Source organism: Patella vulgata, chromosome 7 (assembly GCF_932274485.2).
Source record: "Patella vulgata chromosome 7, xgPatVulg1.2, whole genome shotgun sequence".
NCBI lineage: Eukaryota > Metazoa > Mollusca > Gastropoda > Patellidae > Patella > Patella vulgata.
Genome location: NC_065885.2, coordinates 22,496,627 through 22,519,512, shown reverse-complemented (window position 1 = coordinate 22,519,512; position 22,886 = coordinate 22,496,627). Strand labels below are relative to the sequence as shown.

General features: G+C 33.5%; 1 protein-coding gene across 1 annotated transcript; it reads right to left on the bottom strand.

Moving 5' to 3' along the window:
- Nucleotides 1-769: 769 nt before the first annotated feature.
- Nucleotides 770-21,751, bottom strand: LOC126826785 (protocadherin Fat 4). The gene is made up of 20 exons (XM_050555861.1): nucleotides 21,590-21,751; nucleotides 18,664-18,896; nucleotides 17,674-17,908; nucleotides 16,947-17,137; nucleotides 16,513-16,639; nucleotides 15,683-15,907; nucleotides 13,492-13,638; nucleotides 13,126-13,283; nucleotides 12,845-12,959; nucleotides 12,171-12,398; nucleotides 9,172-11,604; nucleotides 7,392-8,982; nucleotides 7,139-7,252; nucleotides 6,772-6,871; nucleotides 6,270-6,514; nucleotides 6,118-6,152; nucleotides 5,906-5,940; nucleotides 5,577-5,715; nucleotides 4,889-5,206; nucleotides 770-2,059 (listed from the first exon to the last, which is right to left on the bottom strand). Exons 1-20 carry the CDS (start codon nucleotides 21,642-21,644, stop codon nucleotides 1,824-1,826), a joined length of 6,960 nt encoding a protein of 2,319 aa, XP_050411818.1. The 5' UTR covers nucleotides 21,645-21,751; the 3' UTR covers nucleotides 770-1,823.
- Between the last annotated feature and the right edge of the window lie 1,135 nt (nucleotides 21,752-22,886).

Sequence of the window (22,886 nt, the reverse complement as noted above, 5' to 3'; positions counted from 1 at the left end):
GATCGACACCATGCATAAAAGATTTGAAAGACAATTTATGCCAAATATAATCCTTTAAATTGTATTTATAACGGTCTAACCCCTGTTCAGATAAACCATAATGAAGGGATTAACGGCACGCCTGACTATAAGCTATGAAATACAAAATCACTAAGGCGCATACGCCATTACATACTTAAGCAAAGATACCACATAATTATACCTTAGATACACAGAGTTTACTTTTTATAGTTGAATAAAAATACAAGCCGAATCACCTGTCTTTGAAATGCTAACAATGTTACTATTATGCATATAATTTTATTTATTACCCGTGTATTCTTTTGAATAGAATTATAGAAATCATTCATATCTAGTGTATAAACTTATGAGCTGATCTGTAAGTATTTTAGTATATCATACAAGGCGTACTTATCGCCCCAATAAAATATATCGTACCGAATTACACGAACCTGGAGAATTTAAAACATCAAACAGACCTTTCAGTGCATTTAGGGTTCGAAAAGGACGGATTAAATATTGTTCATTTACCTAAATTACAAACACTTTATAATGACCATTTATTTTTCTCTCTCTAAAATGAGTGATCAAATTCTAATGCCCCACCACCACCATTCTTAATATAAAGGGACATTAACTCTCTAGTTCAACCACAGAAATGGAAATTAAATGTACTTTTGAAAACCAGGATTAATTTGCTATAAAAATATTCAATAATATCATCTTCGATACATGTACTACATCAATATGGAATAACTGGACGAATAAGTTTTCAGTACAAAAACATACGTTTATTGTCATAACATTTGGCACTATGTATTTTAAATGACTACAATTTAAATATAACATGAGCATTTTCATATATAGTAAATAAATTACAAAAATCATTTTTTAAACCGCCCTTCGACTCGGCCCAACCCCTCATATGTTTAGAGAATACATTTCGTTAATCAGGCCAATATCTACTCGAATCCGTAAAATATTTAAATAAAAATTTATCAACAGAGTCCGGGTCTTAATATCAATATTCTTCGTAGTATTCGCTATCTATCGACTGTTATTTCATCTCATGAATGTAGAATATAGAAAATTATAATAATACATATGTTATTAACAAACAATAAGAATATAAGAACGGCTACAGTACAACACCTTGCTTGACCTTTCCCAGAATAACATTAAAACACATGCGGTGAAAGAAATAACAAATATAGACATTTCCTTTACCGCAGAAAATAATATATCGTGTCGAAAACAACTTCATATCAATATATGTATAGCATTTATGGTCATATTTACATTTTTGTGACCAGATTGATTTCATTGTCCTATAATCCGCGTAAACAAAATACATACAGGTGTAATGACCCCAAATCATGAATTAGCCCTTTCTTATTAGGTATAATACTATGTACAATGTATAAGTAAATTAAGAAATCACATACATATTTCTGACCTGTCTCCGTTTTTGATAGTCAATTTAATGGATATTCCATTTTTAGATTTGCATTTTAAATAAATCATTTTACACAGAATAAATAAAATCTGATTTATCAAAAAACTCAACATATCATCTTCAAATGAGGAGAAAAGGATAGTTTTTATCGCACAGTTTATCCTTAATATTGAAAGTGACTTATTTTCTCTCGAAGTTCTAAAACAATTAATATAGTTATAATATAAATATACTTCCCCAAAACTGAAAATTACGAAGTAAATATCAGTTATATCGCCCATTGTTGGGTTAATCCAAAATTATTATTAGAATACATTATCTTAACATATTGAAATTGACACAAGGGTATGGATTCAGATTTACACATTTACATATGTACACCATCGAACTCCGAATTGTTATTGTCAGGCGATACAATCTGAATTGAACGATTCATATTAAGGTTTGGTCGAAAATCAGTTTTTGCTTCTGTTACTACAGTAAGCATGGGCGTGGCCTTTTTCTTTCCCTTAGCCACACCTGTGCCTTTGCCAAAATTGTGACCTTTGTCTTCCCATAAAGTACTGCCTGTTCTAGTGTTATATGCATAACGCTGATGTTTTTCTGCAAAATCAAACAATTAATAACAATAATACACATAAGAAAATACATATACATAAGAAAATATAAATCATCATTGTAAATAAAATGAACATAAACTTTTGGCTTATATATAACGATGGCATTATATTTAGTCAAGAACCAACGCCATATCGATAATGGTTTCGCAAAACCATAATATTTAAATAATGACACAATAAAAAGAACAGTATAAAAATAAAATAAAAATAGCTTAAGCGCATAAACACTACAAAACTATAAACTTACCAAATCAAGCGAACGGTTAATAATGAAAATATTTTTAATTAATTGAAGCAGTAAAAAAAGGAATGAGCAAATATTGAAAAAAAATGTAACAAGTAATAAATTTAAGGTCTCATTAGTCTAAGGCAATGTTTATTGTTTATCCCAGTATATAATATATATATTTCAATGCTAACCGACACAGGGTTCATTTATTTAAATTCCGAAATATATTAGCAATAATGTGAATCTTGTAAATGAAACACTACATCTCCCGAAATATTCATCAAAAAATTCGATTCAAGGTGACTCTTTATTTCATGAGCGAGAACATAATCTTTTCCATTACTTTCCTCAGGCAATTGGCGGTTAACAATAAATAAAGAAAAATATTTATTTGTATTAGTAAGAAAAAAACATTTTTTAGGAATTATATTTATAATAGAAATTGAGAGAAACCACACGAGACAACCTGTTACGACGTGAAGCGATCACGTAACTCGTTAATTAGTGTGCAGTCCTATTTAATACTGAGGTAGGATATGAGATTTGTGTTTCGATTCAAAGGTGACTCTTTATTTCATGAGCGAGAACATAATCTTTTCCATTACTTTCCCCAGGCGGTTAACAATAAATAAAGAAAAATATTTATTTGTATTAGTAAGAAAAAAAAAAGAAATTTAGGAATTACATTTATAATAGAAATTGAGAGAAACCACACGAGACAACCTGTTACGACGTGAAGCGATCCCGTAACTCGTTAATTAGTGTGCAGTCCTATTTAATACTGAAGTAGGATATGAGATTTGTGTTTTTGTTTTAAATGTGTGTGCATAAAAGTGGAAATGTGACCATCAAATCGATGATAAATATTCATTAATAAATTATATTTTTAATACTTCTTTAATTTTGATCCGACGACTCCGACTTATTTAAACGGTATTGAGCAAGGTGAGGAGGTATCTTTGCTGAGATGTTGGATGAATATTTGGCTATAGAATTTAACTGGTCATTAAGTCGTTTTTCTGCATTGGTTTCACCATCACCATCTTCGACTTCTTGAAATTGCTGCCTGAACTTGCTGAATGGATCTTGTGGCTTTCTGGTAACACTTTTCACCCAATCACTATAAAATGGATCCTTTGAAATGGGATCTCTCCGGTATGGATGGTGGCTAGGAGGATGTTTAGAAGAATCTAAAAGCGCTAATGGTGCACTGGTTTTGGTCTCGACAACACTGATATAAGTAGTTTTATCGATGCCTCCCTTAAGTGAGGATTTATTTTCCTGGGAGTCAAGTGGTAAAGGCCTTCTTCTAGTGAAAAATGGCTTATCTCCACCATAAATCCTTTCTTGGGGAATTTGTAAGAATGACTTATTTGAACCGAAATATCCACTTGATTTGGAATTGTTTTCCGTTCTCACAGAATTTGTTTCACTATTCGAGAGTCCGCTAAATTCATCAAAGTCAAAATTTTGTCGATTTTCACCTTTTGACCCGGAATTTGTTCGCATGTCAGATATGCTTGAGCCAGTTGCATTGTACGTTGAGTACTTAGATACGGGTTCTTCAGTCTCTGAATCAGACCATCCAAATAAATCCGAATCCGCAGAAGATAAATGGGACCTGTCTTTTGTTTTACTGTTTTTTGAAACTGAAATTCGTTAACATTAAAATGAACAAAACGTTTAAATAAATATTACAAATAAAAAAGCGAACTAAATATAACATTTAAAGTAACTGTGCGGATTTCTCAAGGTTTAATCCATGCTAATATGTACTCAGATTGATTATTTAACATTTAATCAAGAACACATATCCAAATAACAATGCTAGATAATCTCTCAGCTTGAATTCAATCGAATTAAAAACAGGCCTATCAATTAGACTACGCGAAACATAAAGATGGCGGTTTATCATTTACAGAGGGACCTGAATAGATCGATGGAATTACAGTTCATCATATCTTTGTAAATACTGAACGGAATTAAAACATTTTTTTTTGACTGATATTCATAGAGATTCAATTTTTACAATATTGCAGTAGTAAGGGATAACTTTAAATCACGCCCAGAGACTTCAAATGGGTTAGTTACTAATAAAATTAATAAATAAATTTAATTAAAATATAAATAAAAATTAAATATCTGAATCTAATTAATTATGATACGTCAAAATTAAAAAAAATAATTACACTAATGGATCGGATAAGGTTGGATCAATTATTCTTAAGGGTTAAACGCGAATCATTATGAACCATTATGAACACACGATTTAATTAAAATATAAATAAAAATTAAATATCTGAATCTAATTAATTATGATACGTCAAAATTAAAAAAAATAATTACACTAATGGATCGGATAAGGTTGGATCAATTATTCTTAAGGGTTAAACGCGAATCATTATGAACCATTATGAACACACGATTTTCTTTTCCAGATGTCGGATCATTAAAAACCCAAAAGCCCGAAAATAACTTCCATACCGTGTATCCTGAAGTAGCCCTGATCCAAATTAATTGTAAGAAAATATTAAAATAAAGCTTTACTAACTATGTTAAAATTAATCAACAACAAAATCGTACCTGCATCAAAACCAACTCCATCATATTCTTTACCACGATGTATAACAGGACCATCTGCTCTTCTACTAATAATATGTGTTTCACCGCCGGGTTGACCATCATCATCAACACCTAGCTTACTTAAATCTATCGTACTAGCTTTCCTTTCATCTACTGGTTGGGGTACAGAAAGTACCCTCTTCTCAATCGGCTTCAGTTTTGGTCGCTTGTGTGATTGTTCAAGAGGTTCTGCGAGGCCGTCTGGTTGTCGTTGTGGATTCTGCACTGGTGTCATCATAGGTGATAACTGAGCAGCCAGAACCGTAGCACTTGTAGATCCTTTAAACGTATTTAACAAAGATAAATTTGATTCATTATAAACAAATATAGCAAGAAACCACAACGGGTGTTAAGTCCATAGATTACAGATTACAGACTATGTATACCCATTGTTCTATTCTTTATTTCTCAATAAACCAAAATGGCAGTAATTCGAAAAGGGGTTATATACACTAACACCACTTTTTCTTGAGAGAATCAAACCAACTTATTTCTATACTTTTATGAAACTATGAGTTACATACATATCATATGGAAGTCGCTATTAAAGCCCTTGAAAAAGGGTTAAATCATCGGAACTGTCATTGCATGGTATCAAAATGTAATATTAAGATGTATGCAAGGTATATATTTATTTCGATCAACTAACCTCTATTGTTTCCACTAATGCTTGGTAAGTAGGTGCTTGATGGAGCTTGAGAAGTTCTCCTCGTGGTTTTGTTTGTTGGGATATCATCTCCGAATTCTGCTGCCGAAAATCCACTAAACTTAGCTTTACCAGATTTTTCCTGAAAAACATTATTACAATTATCTGTATGAAATGTATTTGTCTCATTATGTTATCCTGAGGCGAGAATTTTAACAATTCACGGTATCAGTTATTAAATAAAGAAATGGCCCTGCGCGTGCACTTCTTTTGAATAACATTTTATTATATTCACGAGTAAAAAATGAACAAATATCATTTCAAATGCTTACCGGTTTTTTAACTTCTACATGCTTCTGCCTTGTGTCTAAAAAGAAATAACAATCACTAATATTTAATAATTAAACAGATAAAAAAAATAAATGTTTCTTTGTTAGAATTTAAATTTCTTCGAAAGCACATAAAATAATATGTAGACATTCGTGTATTTTATGAAAACTTTAGAAAACTGTTGTAAATAAGAATTATTTAAAGTATGTTTTACCTTGTGAAACCAAGCTTTCAACAGAATCACCAATCCTAAAAAGAGCACAAACATAAAGAAATTACACAATATAACACGATGTCTTTTATTTACAGAAATAACTTTAGGAATTTTGAAACAAGTTTGTGTTTAAAAAATTTAATTGATTTTACCTTCTCTGTTCTCTTTTCTTCTTTTTATAGCAACAGAACACGAGCAATAGGATGAGAATCACAAGTAGTAGTAAAATTAGAAGAGCGAAGACTATATAACCATCTGTCGAGGATGTAAATGTTTGAGATGACCCAGAGGACTCAGGTGGTGTTGGTATTGAATATACGTTTACAGATTGAATAGGATAATTACTTGTTGGGAGGCCTGGGGTCGGTTCATGTTGATCTGGAACCATTCTTAAAAGCTGTAAACCAAACAAGGATATACTTTAGACACTATTGAACCAATGAAGTCATCAGATTGAACAACAATTATGTAAATCGAGGCTGTTAAGCAAATAAGGAAAAATAAATTAGAGTAACAATAAATAATAAATAAATATTAAACTAAATGAACTCTTTTAATATGTCCTACTGTTTGTGGATTTATGGACATACCAATATTGCAATGTTTGAATTATCTATAGGTGTGTTTTGTCCATATTAGTTATGGAGTACTTACTGTAGCTAGTTCATCGGAATCTACAAAATTCTTTTTGATTTTGAATTGTCCAATATCATTGGGTATTGGTGCTTTAATACCGTACACTAAAGTTTCAGATCTGAAAGAAAAATTAAAATGATAAGGAAGCAAATTATTTTTTACAAGTACTGTGTATCATTAATGTTTTGGTGAAGATTCTCAGCTGCCAACGAGTGATAAATAAACAAGCTCTCCTCAATATCTTTAAGATCGTCTTTTACGCCTGTAAATTATTTTGTTTTCAAGAAGGTTTGCCAGCTAATATATAGCACTAACAATATTGACATACGGCATAACCTTAACTATCAAAGCGGTGATTTGAGTAGTAGGATAACATAGTGAGTACCTTAAGTCTGCTAATAATCGACGCCTAGAAGTTGTTCCATACTCCTGAATTTTCCATGCTTTAGCCACATTCGGCAATGGGTAAATATTTCCTAGGCTATTAGCTAATTCATCTCTGAAAATAATTAAAATAGAAGAATTAGCCACACCAAATACATTTAAAAGATGATATCGACAAAAATGAATCATAACAAAAAACATTGTGAAATCAAACTAATATATTTTTGAAGCAAAGCAAATTGAATATTACTTACTTGAAGGGTTCCAGCTCCTGGACTGTAGATGGTGATTCTAGAGACACAAGGTGACGGTTTGGATTAAATGTATCTATCCTTAATAAACTCAGAACATTAGTTACATTAACGCCATTGTCATAGGAAGCCACAAACCAGAAGAAATATATTTCTTCTGGCTGTAATAGGTCTGGTTTCGTAACTGTAACGCTACCAAATGAATTGATGCTGAAGATTCCCTGACTATTGACGCTTGCAAAAGTTAACGTCCCCGATGTTTGGTCGAGATTTAGATCCGTCGACGTCAGTGTTATGACGGATTCTCCAAGAACTGAACTAGACGATGTTTCTGTTGTAATGTAAACCAAGGGAGCTTCACCTTGTGATTCAATAATGGTATTATCTGACACATCAATCACGGTTACGAATATTTGGATAGAACTGGTCTTCATTGGGTTACCACCGTCTACAGCCTCAATGTCTATGGGCACAAATTTCGTGACTTCATAATCTAGAGGTTCTTTTATTTTCAGAAACATGCCACTGATTTCGAAATATTTCTTAGCAGCGGCATTAGCAGTATCTGCTATCTTCAAATCTACCTCACCATTATTTCCAATATCGTCATCCGTGACAGTGAATCTGGTTACAATTTGGCCAGCAGGAGTATTCTCAACTACAGTAATATCGGTATCTAAAGTTGTTATTTTAGGTGTGTTATCATTTTCATCTAGAACATCTATTGTTACTTGCTTAGTGTACGAGATATTATTATTATCAGATATATCAATCTTCAAGTTATATTTAGGATATTTTTCTCTGTCTAAATCTACAAGAGTGGATATCCTCCCCGTCTTTTTGTCAATTTCGAAACTATTCCCAAAATTACCTCCGTTGATTTTGAACTGCACTGCGTCGGTTGGCGCATGTCCATCACGAGGAGTAACCATATCAACAACACCAGGGGGAAGATTTTCTTGAAATGACATGTTCTGTGCACTAGAACCAGTTATAATGGGTGGATTAATTTGAACGGTTAAAGCCATCGTTGTCGATAGTGGGGGAATGCCCTTGTCTATGGCAGTGATTCTCAATGTGTATTCATTATTTGCTGCCGAAAGACTCGACGAAGTTATAATTTCTCCCGTTGTAACTCCAACTAGGAAAAGGTCGTCAGTATTACCATCTGTGATTTCATATTCGATAGCGGCATTTTCTCCAATATCATCATCAGTTGCTGTAACAGTCAGGACAGTAGTACCTGGAGCATCACCACGATTTACTATCACTTCTGATGTTGGGTTGGGAAATAAGGGGAATTGGTCGTTGACATCGGTAACATTAACAGTCATCGATAATGTCCCTGTCATGGCACTGGTTGTAGCATTATCTACAGCTATTATAACAAGACTGTAACTATCTTTAGTCTCTCTATCTAATTCTGTATTGACGATCAGAGATCCTGTAATTGAATCTAGAATAAATTCAGATGTGGTCGGCTGTAACATGTACATTATTTGTCCATTGATCCCCGTATCTAAGTCAATTGCCTTTACTGTATAAAATGTTTGGCCTTGGGGCATGGTCTCTGCCACACCCACGGTAATAGTACCTGTAAAAGATGGAAACAAGGAGAAATGGTTAGTATTATCGACTGTAGTTATAAATACTCGCTAGAAAAAGAACATTAGAATAAATCCTCCCATTTGATTAAAAAACTAGGTATGAATTTTGATTTTGGATTTCTGTTATTTGATTGATTGCCGAGATTAGAATGTAGCTAACGACAGCTTTGACTTACCTGGGGTAAACTTAGGTGCATTATCATTGACATCTTCAACAAAAATAACAACCAGTGCTTTCCCTTCAAGAACGATGTCTTTAGCAATAACCGGGATATTGTATACACTCTGCCTTCTGTAATCCAATTTCTTGTCCACTATCAACATTCCATCTCTGTTTATTTTGAAATCAGACGAACCAGTTGTAACGCCTAAACTATAGCTCATAATTCCAAATGGCTCTCCATCCAAATCAGTAGCGTTAAATTTAATTAGTTCAAAGGGAGTCACCACACTTTCACTAACACTGAGACTATAAAACGCTTTTGAAAACGTTGGTGCGTGTTCATTGACATTAACTATGTTAACTGTTACTGTTGTGCTAGCGGATAGAGCTGGGTTTTCTTTACTTCGTGCATCAATAATCATAATATATTGGTTAGTGGTTTCAAAGTCCAGATCAGCCCCTATACCAATAGTACCATCGGAGTCCGATATATAGAACTTATTTTCCGTATTGCCACTGCGTATACTGTATTTCAGAGTACCAAAGTTTCCTTCCTTAGCACCAGCTGCTGTAGCACTAACATCGAAGGCAGTGGTACCTGCGACAGTCGTTTCAACAACAGAAACTGTATAGTCAGTTTCATTTGTAGGGAATTGTGGTGGTTTAAATTTGGGACGAACCTCTATAATCACTCGGGTAAAACCAGATCTTGACTGATTTCCACCATCAGTAGCAGCCAGGGTCAGTGAATAAATTCTTCTGACGAAGTAATCAACCTGTTTATTAGTTTCTACTGTATTATTTACAATTTTAAAATAGTTTTCAGGATCTCCATCGGTGATTTGTATCGTGGAAATATCCCCGTTTCTCCCAATATCGGCATCAGTAATCACAAAGGATAACACAGATTTGTTAGCTTCATCGTCGTGGGTTACCTCACTTTTATATGCTTCCTTGTCGAATTTGGGATCATTATCATTTACATCTAAAATATCCACAATCACAACAGCGGAAACACTTTCATTTTGTGCTTCTACGTTTACCGTTAGGTTGTATTGGTCAATATTTTCTCTGTCCAAAAGTTTAGCTAGATATATATCACCACTACTACCATCCATTACAAATGTCTGTTCCTCATTTCCCTGTGTTATGGTATAAGTGAACACTGTGTCAATATCTTTATCTTCTGCTAGAAGTTTGAATACGGGAGCCCCTAAGGCTTTATCCTCTGGAACATTTGATAGAACAAAGCCATCTGTGACGTTCACGATTTCTGGCATAAATTCATTCACATTTCTTACTCCAATAATAACTGTGGTACTTCCTGTTAGCGAAGTTGCCCCCTTGTCCGCAGCTAGTATCTCCAAGGTATACAGAGATGTTGTTTCGGCATCAAGAGCTTTATTGAGAGCAAGGTTTCCGACCTGATCTATAACGAAGTGACTTCCTAAATTCGAACTATCTGTGATGCTGTACACAAGTTCTCCGTTTTCTGCTAAGTCACCATCCACAGCCGGCAGAGATATTATAAAAGTACTATTGGCCAGATTTTCTACAACTTCTATGTAAAGAAAACTTGTTGAAAATGTCGGAACAATATCATTAAAATCTTCTACTAGGATTGTCAGTGACGCATTTGTTACTGAATTTGTATCAGAAGAAGTCGCCCGGATATTATACACAAAGCTTGACTTAGCTTCACGATCAAAACTGTTCACTAAGATTATTTTTCCAGATGACGGATCAAGTAACACATGATTATTATCATTACCGGAGATAAGTTGGTAGTCTATGAAGCCAAACACACAGCAAGCCTTTGCGTTATACAGTTGAACCGCCAAGGCTGTGTTTTCTGATATATTCACTGTTGCTGGAAGATTTGTAAAATTGAATTGAAGTTCAGCAATAATGTTGAACACAATCTTCACTACACGCTTCGGATCTCCTTTATCTTGAATTTCGAGAGTTAGTGTGTATTCAGTTTTAGTAGGTGGACCGATAAGCGTAATGTCCCCTTTGTTCTGATCTACTTTGAAGGTACTTGTAGGGTCACCAGAAAGGGCAATGTATTCAAATTCTGAATTGATGCCTTCATCGGCATCCGTACAATCAATTGTAGCAAGTTTTGCACCAATTTCATGGGGTAATTTTACGACGACGTTTGAAAGAGGTTCACAGATTGGGTTGTTATCATTAACATCCTCTAGAATAACGGTTACAGTTGTCGTCACACTCTTTTGAAATAAAAGGTTTTCTGGGTTATCTCTAGCAATCACAATTATTTCCCATCTTGGTTTATCTTCTCTATCCAAGGAACTTCCGATTCGAAACACCCCTGTTATTGGTTCAATTGTAAACGGTTGAAGTGGATCGACTATGGAGAACGTGACTTCACCATCAAACCCAGCATCTCCATCAGTTGCAGTGAAATTAAAGAGAATGGTACCTGTAAAAGAGAAGGCCGTATTATTAGAATTATTAGACAAAATTACATTCAAATTTATGATTCTGCCCTAATTTATGCATTTGCATTTTCGGTTTAAAATAATGGTCAGACCACAGCAAAGAGCTGACAGTTTAAAAGTCCAGATTTGCATTTTCGGTTCTAATATGATGGTCAGACCACAGCAAAGAGCCGGCAGTTTAAAAGTCCAGATTTGCGATGTCCAAGACTTGCTCAAAATTCCCCCAACGTGTACCAGTTTACGTGCCTGAATTTGAATCCAGTTGCATTAATCGCAATATTAATTCATACCATAACTTATATTATCGGAGTTATTACTATAGCTCTCTCACAAAAATGCTCGATTTTACCTTTTATATACAATTTTATATATTATTCTAAAATACATACTTATGCGAGAACAGTTTCTAATTTATAAGTCGACATAAACACAATTACCATAATGCACAACATACACCTATGTAACACTTGTGCACGGGTATGGCAATGATACATAATTATTCTAGATACATAAAAGTATACATATGTATATCATACTAAAAGCATACCTGGTTCAGTGTCTTCTTTTATGCTTATGCCATCATCAGGCACATTAATAACTGGCGTAAATTCATTTACAGGTATCACATTAATAAGAAGAAAGGCATAACCAGATTGTGTTGGTTCTCCCTTGTCGCTTGCTTTAATGTTTAAAGAAAAAACTGTATTCTGTTCGAAATCCACTTTTTGTTTGACCGAAACTACTCCAGTATCTGCATTGACTTTGAAATATGGGGCTGAAATAATCAAACAATGTTAATCTTATTAGATTGTCTTCTCCTTAAAAAGAAATCACATTGGCTCACTTTAATCATGTTCAATTTCTTTAAATGCCAAATCTCCAAATGTTTCGTTTATACGATACTTCAAGTATTACTTGAAATATTCTGTATACCAATACAGTTTGTAAAATTAGAGTGAGCTAACATCGCCAAAATATAACAGATGCTATTTGGCTTTGTAAATCGGGCATAAAAAAATGATTTACTAACCACCAATTTCTTGCTAAACATTGTGTATATAAAAATGATTTAGAAATTGTCTGAATCGACATCTTGACCATCGACATTTTATTATTTTCTCTTAACCTATATAGATGTATTTACTGACAAGTTTTGAACCCCCCAGCAACGGTGAATAAATTGGCCGAGTAGCAAAGCGTATCCAGATGTTTGGTACTTACAATCTATACTGTATGTAACTTCCCCATTTAATCCGTTTTCGGGATCTGTGGCACTGACCGTTAAAATAACCGTATCAATCTCAGAATCCTCGGAAACATTTCCCTGATAAAACACCTGAAATAAATAAATAGATAAATAAATAAATAAATGAATGAATAAATAAATAAATAAATGAATGAGTAAATAAATAAGTAAATGAATGAGTAAATAAATAAGTAAATGATTGAGTAAATAAATAAATAAATAAATAAATGAATAAGGATACTGCGAGCAACTTTACCTGGTCAAAGGTTGGCGCTACATTATTCTTATCAATAAGTGTAATATTAACTCTTGCAGTATTTGTAGCGGTAATTTTATCAGATGAATATGCATAAACTTCAAATGACACTGAAGGTGCGACTAGCCAGTTCATAATACTCGTCACAAAGATAGCACCTGAAAAACAAAAGTGTGTAACTTTTATCAGAATTTTAATATAGTGTCTCATTCCCCCCCCCCCACAATAGTCTTGTGTACCCATTGTCCCCACTCCGAACCACAAATATTTTCGTTAGACATGTACATGATAGTTTATACTATCTTCTCTTTAAATCATGCAGTATGACAAAATTCCTTTTTTCAACAAATTCATCATTTTGATTACCTGTTTCAGGATCGATATCAAACCAGTCTGGATCAGCTTTTGTCACAAGTCCATACTTTATAGTGGATGCTGGAGTGTTAGGTTCATCGCGATCTGTGGCCGTCAAAGCAAACAATACGTTACCAAGTGGTTCCGTTTCTTGTACAGCTATATAAAAAAAATGGCGATTGCTGTGTATTAAAATGTGTGTTAAGTACCTTCTCAAACAGAAAAAGGTTAGATTCTTTAAGAAGAGATGTTTCATGCAATTCCAAACATGCTGATATAAGGTAAAATGTAACATCGGAATCAAATCCCAGACTTCACACAGAAAACTAACATGCATATATTACGATTAGCTAATCAATTAATAGTAGTTACTAAATTGTTCATGCATAATAATATGAAATAAATTCTGTATGTAGTAACTGTCCATGTATAGAAATAAATTATCAGAACTGTAAGTTACGCTGTAATAATTTCTCATTCAAAAGCCACACAAAACGGTGTATTACAATGCGATGATATGTAGTCTTATAAAATAATACGAAGGCGGCATTTCTCACAATGAAAATAATAATTGTAGTTAAAACCATCTCGAATCCACCACAACCTACACATGTTACTTTATCAAAAAGTTATCCAACACCAAAAATAAAATATTCTACAACCAATACACCAAAGATCATAGATATACATATATAGATAGACATGTGTGACAATTGTATTAAAATAATTTATTATGCGGAATCATAACATGATCATAAATGAATAAATAATGATATTAGTATCTTCCACCAATGTTATGAAATAAGTACCATCCGAAAGACAAAATAAAATGAAATGAAATGAGGTTTAACGTCCTACTGTTCTGCTCCGACTGGGTTAATGAAGACGGACATACCCCATACAGTGTGGGATGATTAAACTTTTGTATGGACAGCGCCGCCATGTCCTTCTCTTGTATCGAATTTCAACTGTCAAGGGTTATTTTACGTGCACGCCAATGTGTACACGGGACCTCGGCGTTTCGTCCCATACGAACGACTATATGTTGTTCCTTGCCAGGTCCTACATCCTGCACTACTGACAAGGGGGAACCACGCCGGAAAAACCCGATGAAATCTCTCGGCCAACGCAGTGATCGAACATGGGGTCCCTAGGATGGCAAGCCAACGGCCTACCAACTGAGCCACCATGGCTCCCCCGAATGACAACCTGCCATTATGAGATTGCAATGATTTAACTGTTTTAAAAGAACGCAGCAATGGAATGATAATATAAATTAAGAAAGGCACCTTCCACCATTGCTATATTCCATGAAATATAAAATGCCATTTATCACAATGGTACATGCCATTTTTTATTGTCCATAATTACTAGATACCCTATATAGTCATTGGTTAGTTTTCAAATCATGTGAAACCTTTAGAATCTGTTATACGTTCATTACTATACTCGTGGGCCGTTATAAGATAATATATATAATATACCCTTAAATAAAATATAATTATATCTTCTGAAAATGAACAGTACATTGATATAAGTAGTTAATGTAAGCAATAAATAAAACTAAAATTAAAAATGTTAAAATTTCTTACCGAAACGATAACCTAAGATTTAAACATTTGTTATGAATATTGATTTTCAAACAAGCAAACGCATAGACTATATCCTTGATATTTGTTGTTTATTTCTTGCAATATTTATGTAGTTTGACTCATCCGCCGGTTTGTCTGTTTTGTTTTGCGCGTAGTGCGGTTTTTACGCAGTTACTATTAATATTTAAATACTGAGATAGAGCAGCATTCGAAATCTCCATAGTTTCAAAGAATTTCAAAGTTAAGCTTAAATTTAACCAAACTACTGATAAACATTGTTGATAAGGACTTCTACAAACTCACTTAACTTTGTCTCATCATATATTTATTACTATTGAATTTTAACAGACAAGAAGCACAAACATCGATGGGGATAAATTAAAAATCCAATGAACGAGATCTAGCAACAGCAAGTTAACTGTGGTATCCGCCTGTGCTTTGTCTTAAACGGTACCTTTTCATGCATATGTATAATATATATATGTATTCGTTTATATTCAAACCAATGTAAAAATGAAAAAAAGACAAAACAAAACAAAAAACAAACAAAACAAAACAACACCCACGGTGTATTGAATTAAACCTGATATAACAGAATACAGATTACGTACTTCCTTGGATTGGGTCAACAGGCCATTCTGGTATATTATCATCAACATCAGTAACAACAACACCAATAATAACAGTAGTAGTAAGAGAGGGTTTTCCGCCATCATAAACATCTATATTTACTTCATAAAATGGTGCCGTTTCGTAATCCACTTGCTTGATTAGTCGAAGTTGTCCAGCATTTATTGTAACCTCGAAAATTTCTTTTATAGCTTGAGTGTTTCCATCTGTAAATTAAGAATTAATTTTATATAAGTTGCATATGATTAAATAGTGCAATTGTTGCACGCCGTTGTTTTTATTAATCAACTGTCTTCGCGGGATCAAGTTATGCTTAATGGGAAAATACGCCAAAATAAAGTCCAATATGGAGCACAAGCCTATACATAATCAAAGGTACTTTTATCGTAAAAAGCCATAAAATAATTCAAATTGATCAACCAAACTTATTATGTCCACTAGTTTGTATTGATTTCATGACATTTTTATGACTTTGTAATTGTTCGAATTAGCTATTTGATTTTTATTCGTTAATATCGAGGTTGAGGCATTATGTAACTTGCATTTTTTTTTTTTATATCTTCTAAATCACTATCCGAATAACACCCCTGATCCTTATTTGAGTTTTTATTCAAAATTTAGCATCTTTAAAGGTCTTAATAAAGGAAGCTAAATAACCGCACAAAAACCAAAATTATACAGTACGTTATTTGATCCTTATTAATGTTTAATTTAGCATCTGGGGGACTTCTTAATAAAAGACCCTGGATAACAGCACATGAATCACAGTAATACAACAGGGCAATCGAAAGCACGGAGAAACGGCACTTACCTGATAATTTAAAGAATATAAGCTTATTTTGACCAGAATCAAGATCAGTGCAAGATAAGGTTGATATATCTTTATTTGTCGGAAGGTCTTCTTGAATCGATTCCAATTTATAATGATTGATACAATCCTGTTGACAAATGAAAGCAATTATAATACCACATACAACTATTTAAAATAAAGAAGCCGCAATACAACTACCAAAATGAGCTGATGACATAGACCTGGTTATTCGTTAATAATTGTAGTTTATATCAATATAAATTATCCAGTCAACTGCAGATACAATTGTTATTTCAGACACTATTCATGGTATATGCTATTATTTAACTTACTGGAAAATTGTCATTGACAATTTATATTATCCAGTCAACTGCAGATAAAATTGTTATTTCAGACATTATTCATGGTATATGCAATTATTATAATAAACTCACTGGAAAATTGTCATTGACATCCAAAACATTAATTGTCATACTTTGTGTTACTGTCCTCGGTGCCTTGGGGTCTAAATCATAGGCTATAATACCAATTGCATACATCTTGTGCTTTTCATAGTCAAGTAATGTGTTGACATAAATATCACAAGTTTCTGAATCAATAACCCATCTTCTGGCACCCGCTGAGTCTGAAAAACAAAATCACGCTATAGCTTATATCTGTCCAGAGAAATCTGAATTTATTCAATTTTATCCAAAGAGTATATATAGAACCATACTTTACCATAGGACCAAAACAGAAATAATAATTTGTCCACTACAGTGAATGAATGATACAATGGTGTGTCGATAAAGCCCAGATACTTTCTCCCTCAAAAAGACAGAGGGGACTCTAACAACCTACACAGACAGGTGATTGGAATGGAGAATACTAGTATGTAACTGAAGACTTGGCAGTACCTCGTCCACCAGTAGTTTACTTATAAGAAAACACACACCATTGATGCCATAGTTGTTCGGGAATAATTGAAATAAGACTACTACGGGGAGTCACGACAGGGCTAAAGCTCCCTGGTAGTATGAAACTGTGTCATTTGACTGTAGGATGATCTTGTCACGATGAGCAGTAACCTGTCCAGACAAAAGAATCCTATTATAGTATGCTTTGGATATGATAAGGTGTAGCGCTCGCAATAATAAAAATAATAATGATATATGTACATACATGGTTTGATAATACCAACACGAGTTTGTCCAGGAAGGGCACCATTTTTGGAGTCTTTATCTTTAACTGAACATTTTGCGATTTTTGTCCCGATGGGTTGATCTTCATATAAATTAATAGAAGTAGGCAGATCCTTGATAACTGGGCTATTGTCATTTACATTAGACACAAAAATTCCAATAAGAACTTTTGTACTAAATGCACTGGCACTATCATCTGTTACAGTGACATGGAGCTAAATTAAACAAAAATTAAATGTTTATATAATTATCATATGAACCAGGTGCCATGGTAGCTCGGTAAGTATGGTTTTCCGTTTTCAGTGGCGCAGGGCGGCTGAGGAGAGACTGGCAAGGAAAAACGTCTAGTCATTTAGGCAGAAAACCGATTACACCATTGACACCACATTAAAGACCCGGCTCTCAAAGCAAAAGTCCCTTCAATGCGCATTGTATGGCATAAACCCAATTAATACTAGATATGCGTACAATCTACGCCCGCTTCCGATTTGGTTCTATTTCAGACCTTGCCATACATCGATACAGCCAAAAAAGGGTTATGAGCTCAGAAACTAATCTTACGGAACAACTGGGCTGCATTCACAAAAGAACAAGCGAAACGAACTCAAGCGTTCTAAAAATATTTAGGATACCCTGCATTGGTCACGATACACAACGTACCAGACCATTTCCACATCTCATTCATTCGATTACTAAAAAGAAAATGTGAAAAGTGGATTTTTTCCCATTGATGGCATTTTGAAAGAAGTCCAATCAATAAAAAGATTAATTATAAAAAAAAACCCATCCCTATCAGTGACTGGTAGTGTTATCGACCTGGCTATTTTGCTGCACTTACGATTAATACTATATAATTATTTTACAAATACAATTGATAATATAAGCCATTATCTAATTAAAAACAAACCAACAAATAACCATGCCACACAAGATACACATTTCTACATTAATAAAAAAGAAGCCAACTCACATTGTATTTAAATGTAAAATCAGCATTGAGAGTCTTAGCCAGCCTAATTTCACCAGTTTGTGTTATTTTAAATTTTTTATAAGTATTTCCCTTGGATTCTAGGAAATACGTTAATTTATCTCCATCGGGGTCAGTGCATCCTAGGTCATACACCATGTGATCCAACGGTTCGGCTTCACTAACATTCAACGTCACACCATTCGATTTACATATTGGAAAATTTTGTGCCGAAACTGAAATTTAAAAAAAAAGATAAATACAAATGTACAAAATGTTCATTTTGTTTATGAATAATTTAAGAATTTGATTGTGTAGACATCTGTAATAGCTAATGTTGATTTTGTTCCCGATTAATTTAAGAATTTGATTACATAAACATCTGTATTTTGATTATATAAACATCTTTATATAATCTCAAGTTTAGATACAATTACCCTTTATGTATGATAGATGTGTAATGTATTCACTTGGTTTACGTTAGTGTTGGATAACAGAAGTTTTACTGCGGTGTTTTCAATTACAAAACATGCTGTTGAGTTCGTGTAAGCGTAAGCGTTCGTGTAAGCGTTGGATATAACACCAAGGGACCACCTTGGACACATTTGCTTGTTATCGTCGAAACTTACGCTTTTGTTATTTAAAATTAAAAATATCAAAATCTACACAAATGGATAATTCCAAAAACGTTTATGTTAAAGCAACACTAAGACTATGCAATCCATAATAATTTGTCTTCATTAATCAGCTTGTAATCAAACGAATTGTTGAATATTCTTGAATAATGTCCATGTGTTGTCACTCTATAACTCACCTACTGTAAAAACAAATGTTATTTTTCCAGCGAACTTAAGAATTTTCAAACGTTGTATCTGAGAAAAGTGGAGGCTTGTAAAATACCAAAAAACGTGACCAGAAGGGCGATTACACGATTTCGAGAATCCACAAAATACAGTCTCGATCTCTTAAAGGAGCATCGGTCTAGCAATAGTTGGGAACGTTGAATTGAAAATTTGTCAACGTTCGACATCCTCGGCAATCGATATAAATAATTTATAGTCAAATCTTAGAGATAGATAGAAATGGTTCTTAACGTCCAACATTTCGATTGCGATTAGGAACTTTAGTGCTCAGTGAGTGTGTGTGTGTGGGGGGGGGGGGACCCCAGAGATAACAATTGAGGTTGGACCCGATGTCAGGTCATTTAATGTATACGTACACGCTAGACCACCGACCTTAAGCCCACTCACTTGGTCGAAACAAGGTAGCGGCACTTATAATCTTCGCTAAAATCTTTTGATGGGCCTCTTTTTAATCTTAGCCAGGATATTATCTTATAGCTTTGATATTTAGATTTCGTTTTCTTGGTTCAATGTTAAATAATAAATCATAGCGTGGAGTAAGCCGTGACAAATTAGATAATGTCAGGAAATGCAAATGGCGATCAGCGACTTTAATATGTGACTCCGAATATTAATGATGTTCATCATTATTACCGGCTTGTACGTGACAAAGAGTTAAGTCGCCGGATCGAACCCCGTGACTATTGAACTCCGGTTCCCCTTAATTCTACGAACTTCTGTGAGTAAGCGAATTATTGAAATAAATATATGATTAATATAGATTAACCCAAAGCCACTTTGTATCATATCTTAATTTGACCACAATATCTAGTCCAAAACCAGCTGGTATATCAACAACAGGTATGATTTGCATATTTAAAATTAAACATTTATATTATATTTCTTTTGTTTGATGATCAATATAATTAGTCAATAATAAATGACATTATTTACCGACTTAGATTTTAAAATGGCTTTCATCTGAATAAAACCAAAAAGGGCAATTCAAAATAATAATAATGAAATACTGAACAATTACTAATTGTCCTTTGCAAAGTATTTTGCATTGAAATTTCTATTTCGAGAGCAATAATTTTTAACGGTTCGAAGCCTCATATACTTGAATATGATGTAATTGTTAATATATATATAGAACTACTTTCAATGACAACAAAGCACCAACACCTGTCATAATGGGAAAATTTCGTTTTACCTTGTTACCAACTAACTAAAGGGTACTGGGTGGTCCAACGCAAAGATCATAAGGTCTGTCATTGAGTCATGTGGCACGGTTTTGATCCTATTCTAGTGTGTGACAAGGAGTATAGTCGCCTGTCTAACACCGTGGGTATTCTCCGGGTCCTCTGGTTTTCTCGCACACTCAAGCGAATTATTGAAATAGAATTGTATCATATCTTAATCTTGAAATGATTGGACATTACTCTCTCTCTCTCTCTCTCTCTCCCTCTGTTATCAACAGTACTCATAATACAATGACGATAGGTCTACTACAACCTAATCATTGATTAAGAAATCAATAATTTTCATTCGGGCTATGATTGATTTTATAATCGTACACGACGCTAATAGAAATTATTTAGATTCTTAATTCACTGGAAATAAAATGAAATCTATATAAATATTTGTAGCGCAAAATAGAAAAAGAACCCGAATGGTGACGATTCATGGTGACGAACCCGAAAAAGTACGCCGTCTTATGTTGTATGAGAAATCCATTGCAATTCTCAAATATAATAATTATTAGATTCACTTATTATTTTGATTTTGTGAATACTCCCCCAATTGGTGGTTTTATGCCTAAAATACTTTTTTTTATAATTTTAGTTGAAAAATCGCATTTTGCGCTTACCATTATAATCATAATAATATTGTTCGGGTTGATAATATATTTCAGATAATCACGGTGAAAATGTGTAATGTTTAAAGAAAACAAATACAAGGGGTCAGATGCATAAAATACACTGGATTCAATACATTACAATTGTATTTAATTACATACACATTATTGTATTTTAATATGTAATAACATATGAAATATAAAAACATAATGTAGTATGTGTACTAACCTTGTGAAACTGTTAATATGACTAGAATAATATCAAAAATAATGTTTTTCTTCATTTTTGTAAATCAGTAATCGAAGCACTTGAATATCATATATCCAATAAACAATAATAATTAGGCACTAAATACGTAAAATATACCGAAACATGGCCGCTAGTACAATGTTAACTCTTACAACTCCTCGTTATATTTAACCATAAACAGATCCAAGCCTGTGATCATTTTTTTCTGCATATATATCAATACAGTGTAAACGACATTCATGGTTACAATATGTTTGAATGCGGCCATTGTGACTTTTGTTGGTAATGAGAAAATAACCTGGATACTATGAAACATCAATACGCAATTCAAACTATATGGGAAGAATACCCGAGAATACACTTATTATTTAAGAACATGACATATGAGATTGTCAAAAAAAGAAAAAAAAAGAAAGCAAAATCACGATAGAAAGCGATATGGATAGAAATATTTCTAAACAAGACAGACAACGTCTATTTGATTTGTTTTTGCTTTAGAAATATTCGTTTGTCTTAAAAAAAAAAGGATATTACATAAATGAATATCAAAAGATTAAAAATATGTGTGGGTGAAGTTTGGTTGGGTTAATGACGACTATATTGACGCCTTTATTAGACCTTCTGTCCGAGGTAGTCAATGAAGAGGAATAAGGGATTAGCCTTGAGTTCATTATTACACATTCCTAGGGATTGAAATCATCATATTTTGTATTTAGTAGTTATAAAAGGTGGAAATCAAAATTATTTCTTGAATTTGAATAAAAAGCAGGTTACCGGTCCTAGTAAACAACCTTCACTTAATAGGGTGGTCCAATGATCTGTCATTGAGTCACCTGTGCCGTCCCATATATCCATCCTCGTGGGATTATCAGTGCCTCGCTGCTTGCTACCACAGCTACGACTATTGTTATCAGTGCCCCGATGCTTCCTACCACAGCGACGACTATTGTTATACAACCATATGTTTTCCCGAAATGAGCTAGTTATTGTCGACTGGACGTTAAATATCTCCCCCCCCCCCGAAGGACCGGAGGAGGCCTTTGAAATCTCCAATCTGTTTCTGCTTTTAAAATTGTGAATATGTAACTTCTATGTGAACTTCAGTTCTTAGTTATAGTTCTAAAGCAGCTTATATATGTATAATTATTTAAATTTATTTGCGAGGACCCACGTTCCTTTAATCCGTTTCTGATTCTATGTTTATAAAATAAAAAAAAAACATATACGAGAGCATACTTGTAAGGTTTCTACACTATTAAATAGTCTTTATCTTTCC

Coding starts and splice junctions, on each gene's coding strand:
- LOC126826785 (XM_050555861.1), bottom strand. CDS start 21,644: ATGAAGAAAAACATTATTTTTGATATTATTCTAGTCATATTAACAGTT. Junction 7,253..7,391: donor CAGGAGCTGGAACCCTTCAA/GTAAGTAATATT, acceptor AATTATTTTCAG/AGATGAATTAGCTAATAGCC. Junction 2,060..4,888: donor TGGAGTTGGTTTTGATGCAG/GTACGATTTTGT, acceptor TTGATTTTGCAG/AAAAACATCAGCGTTATGCA.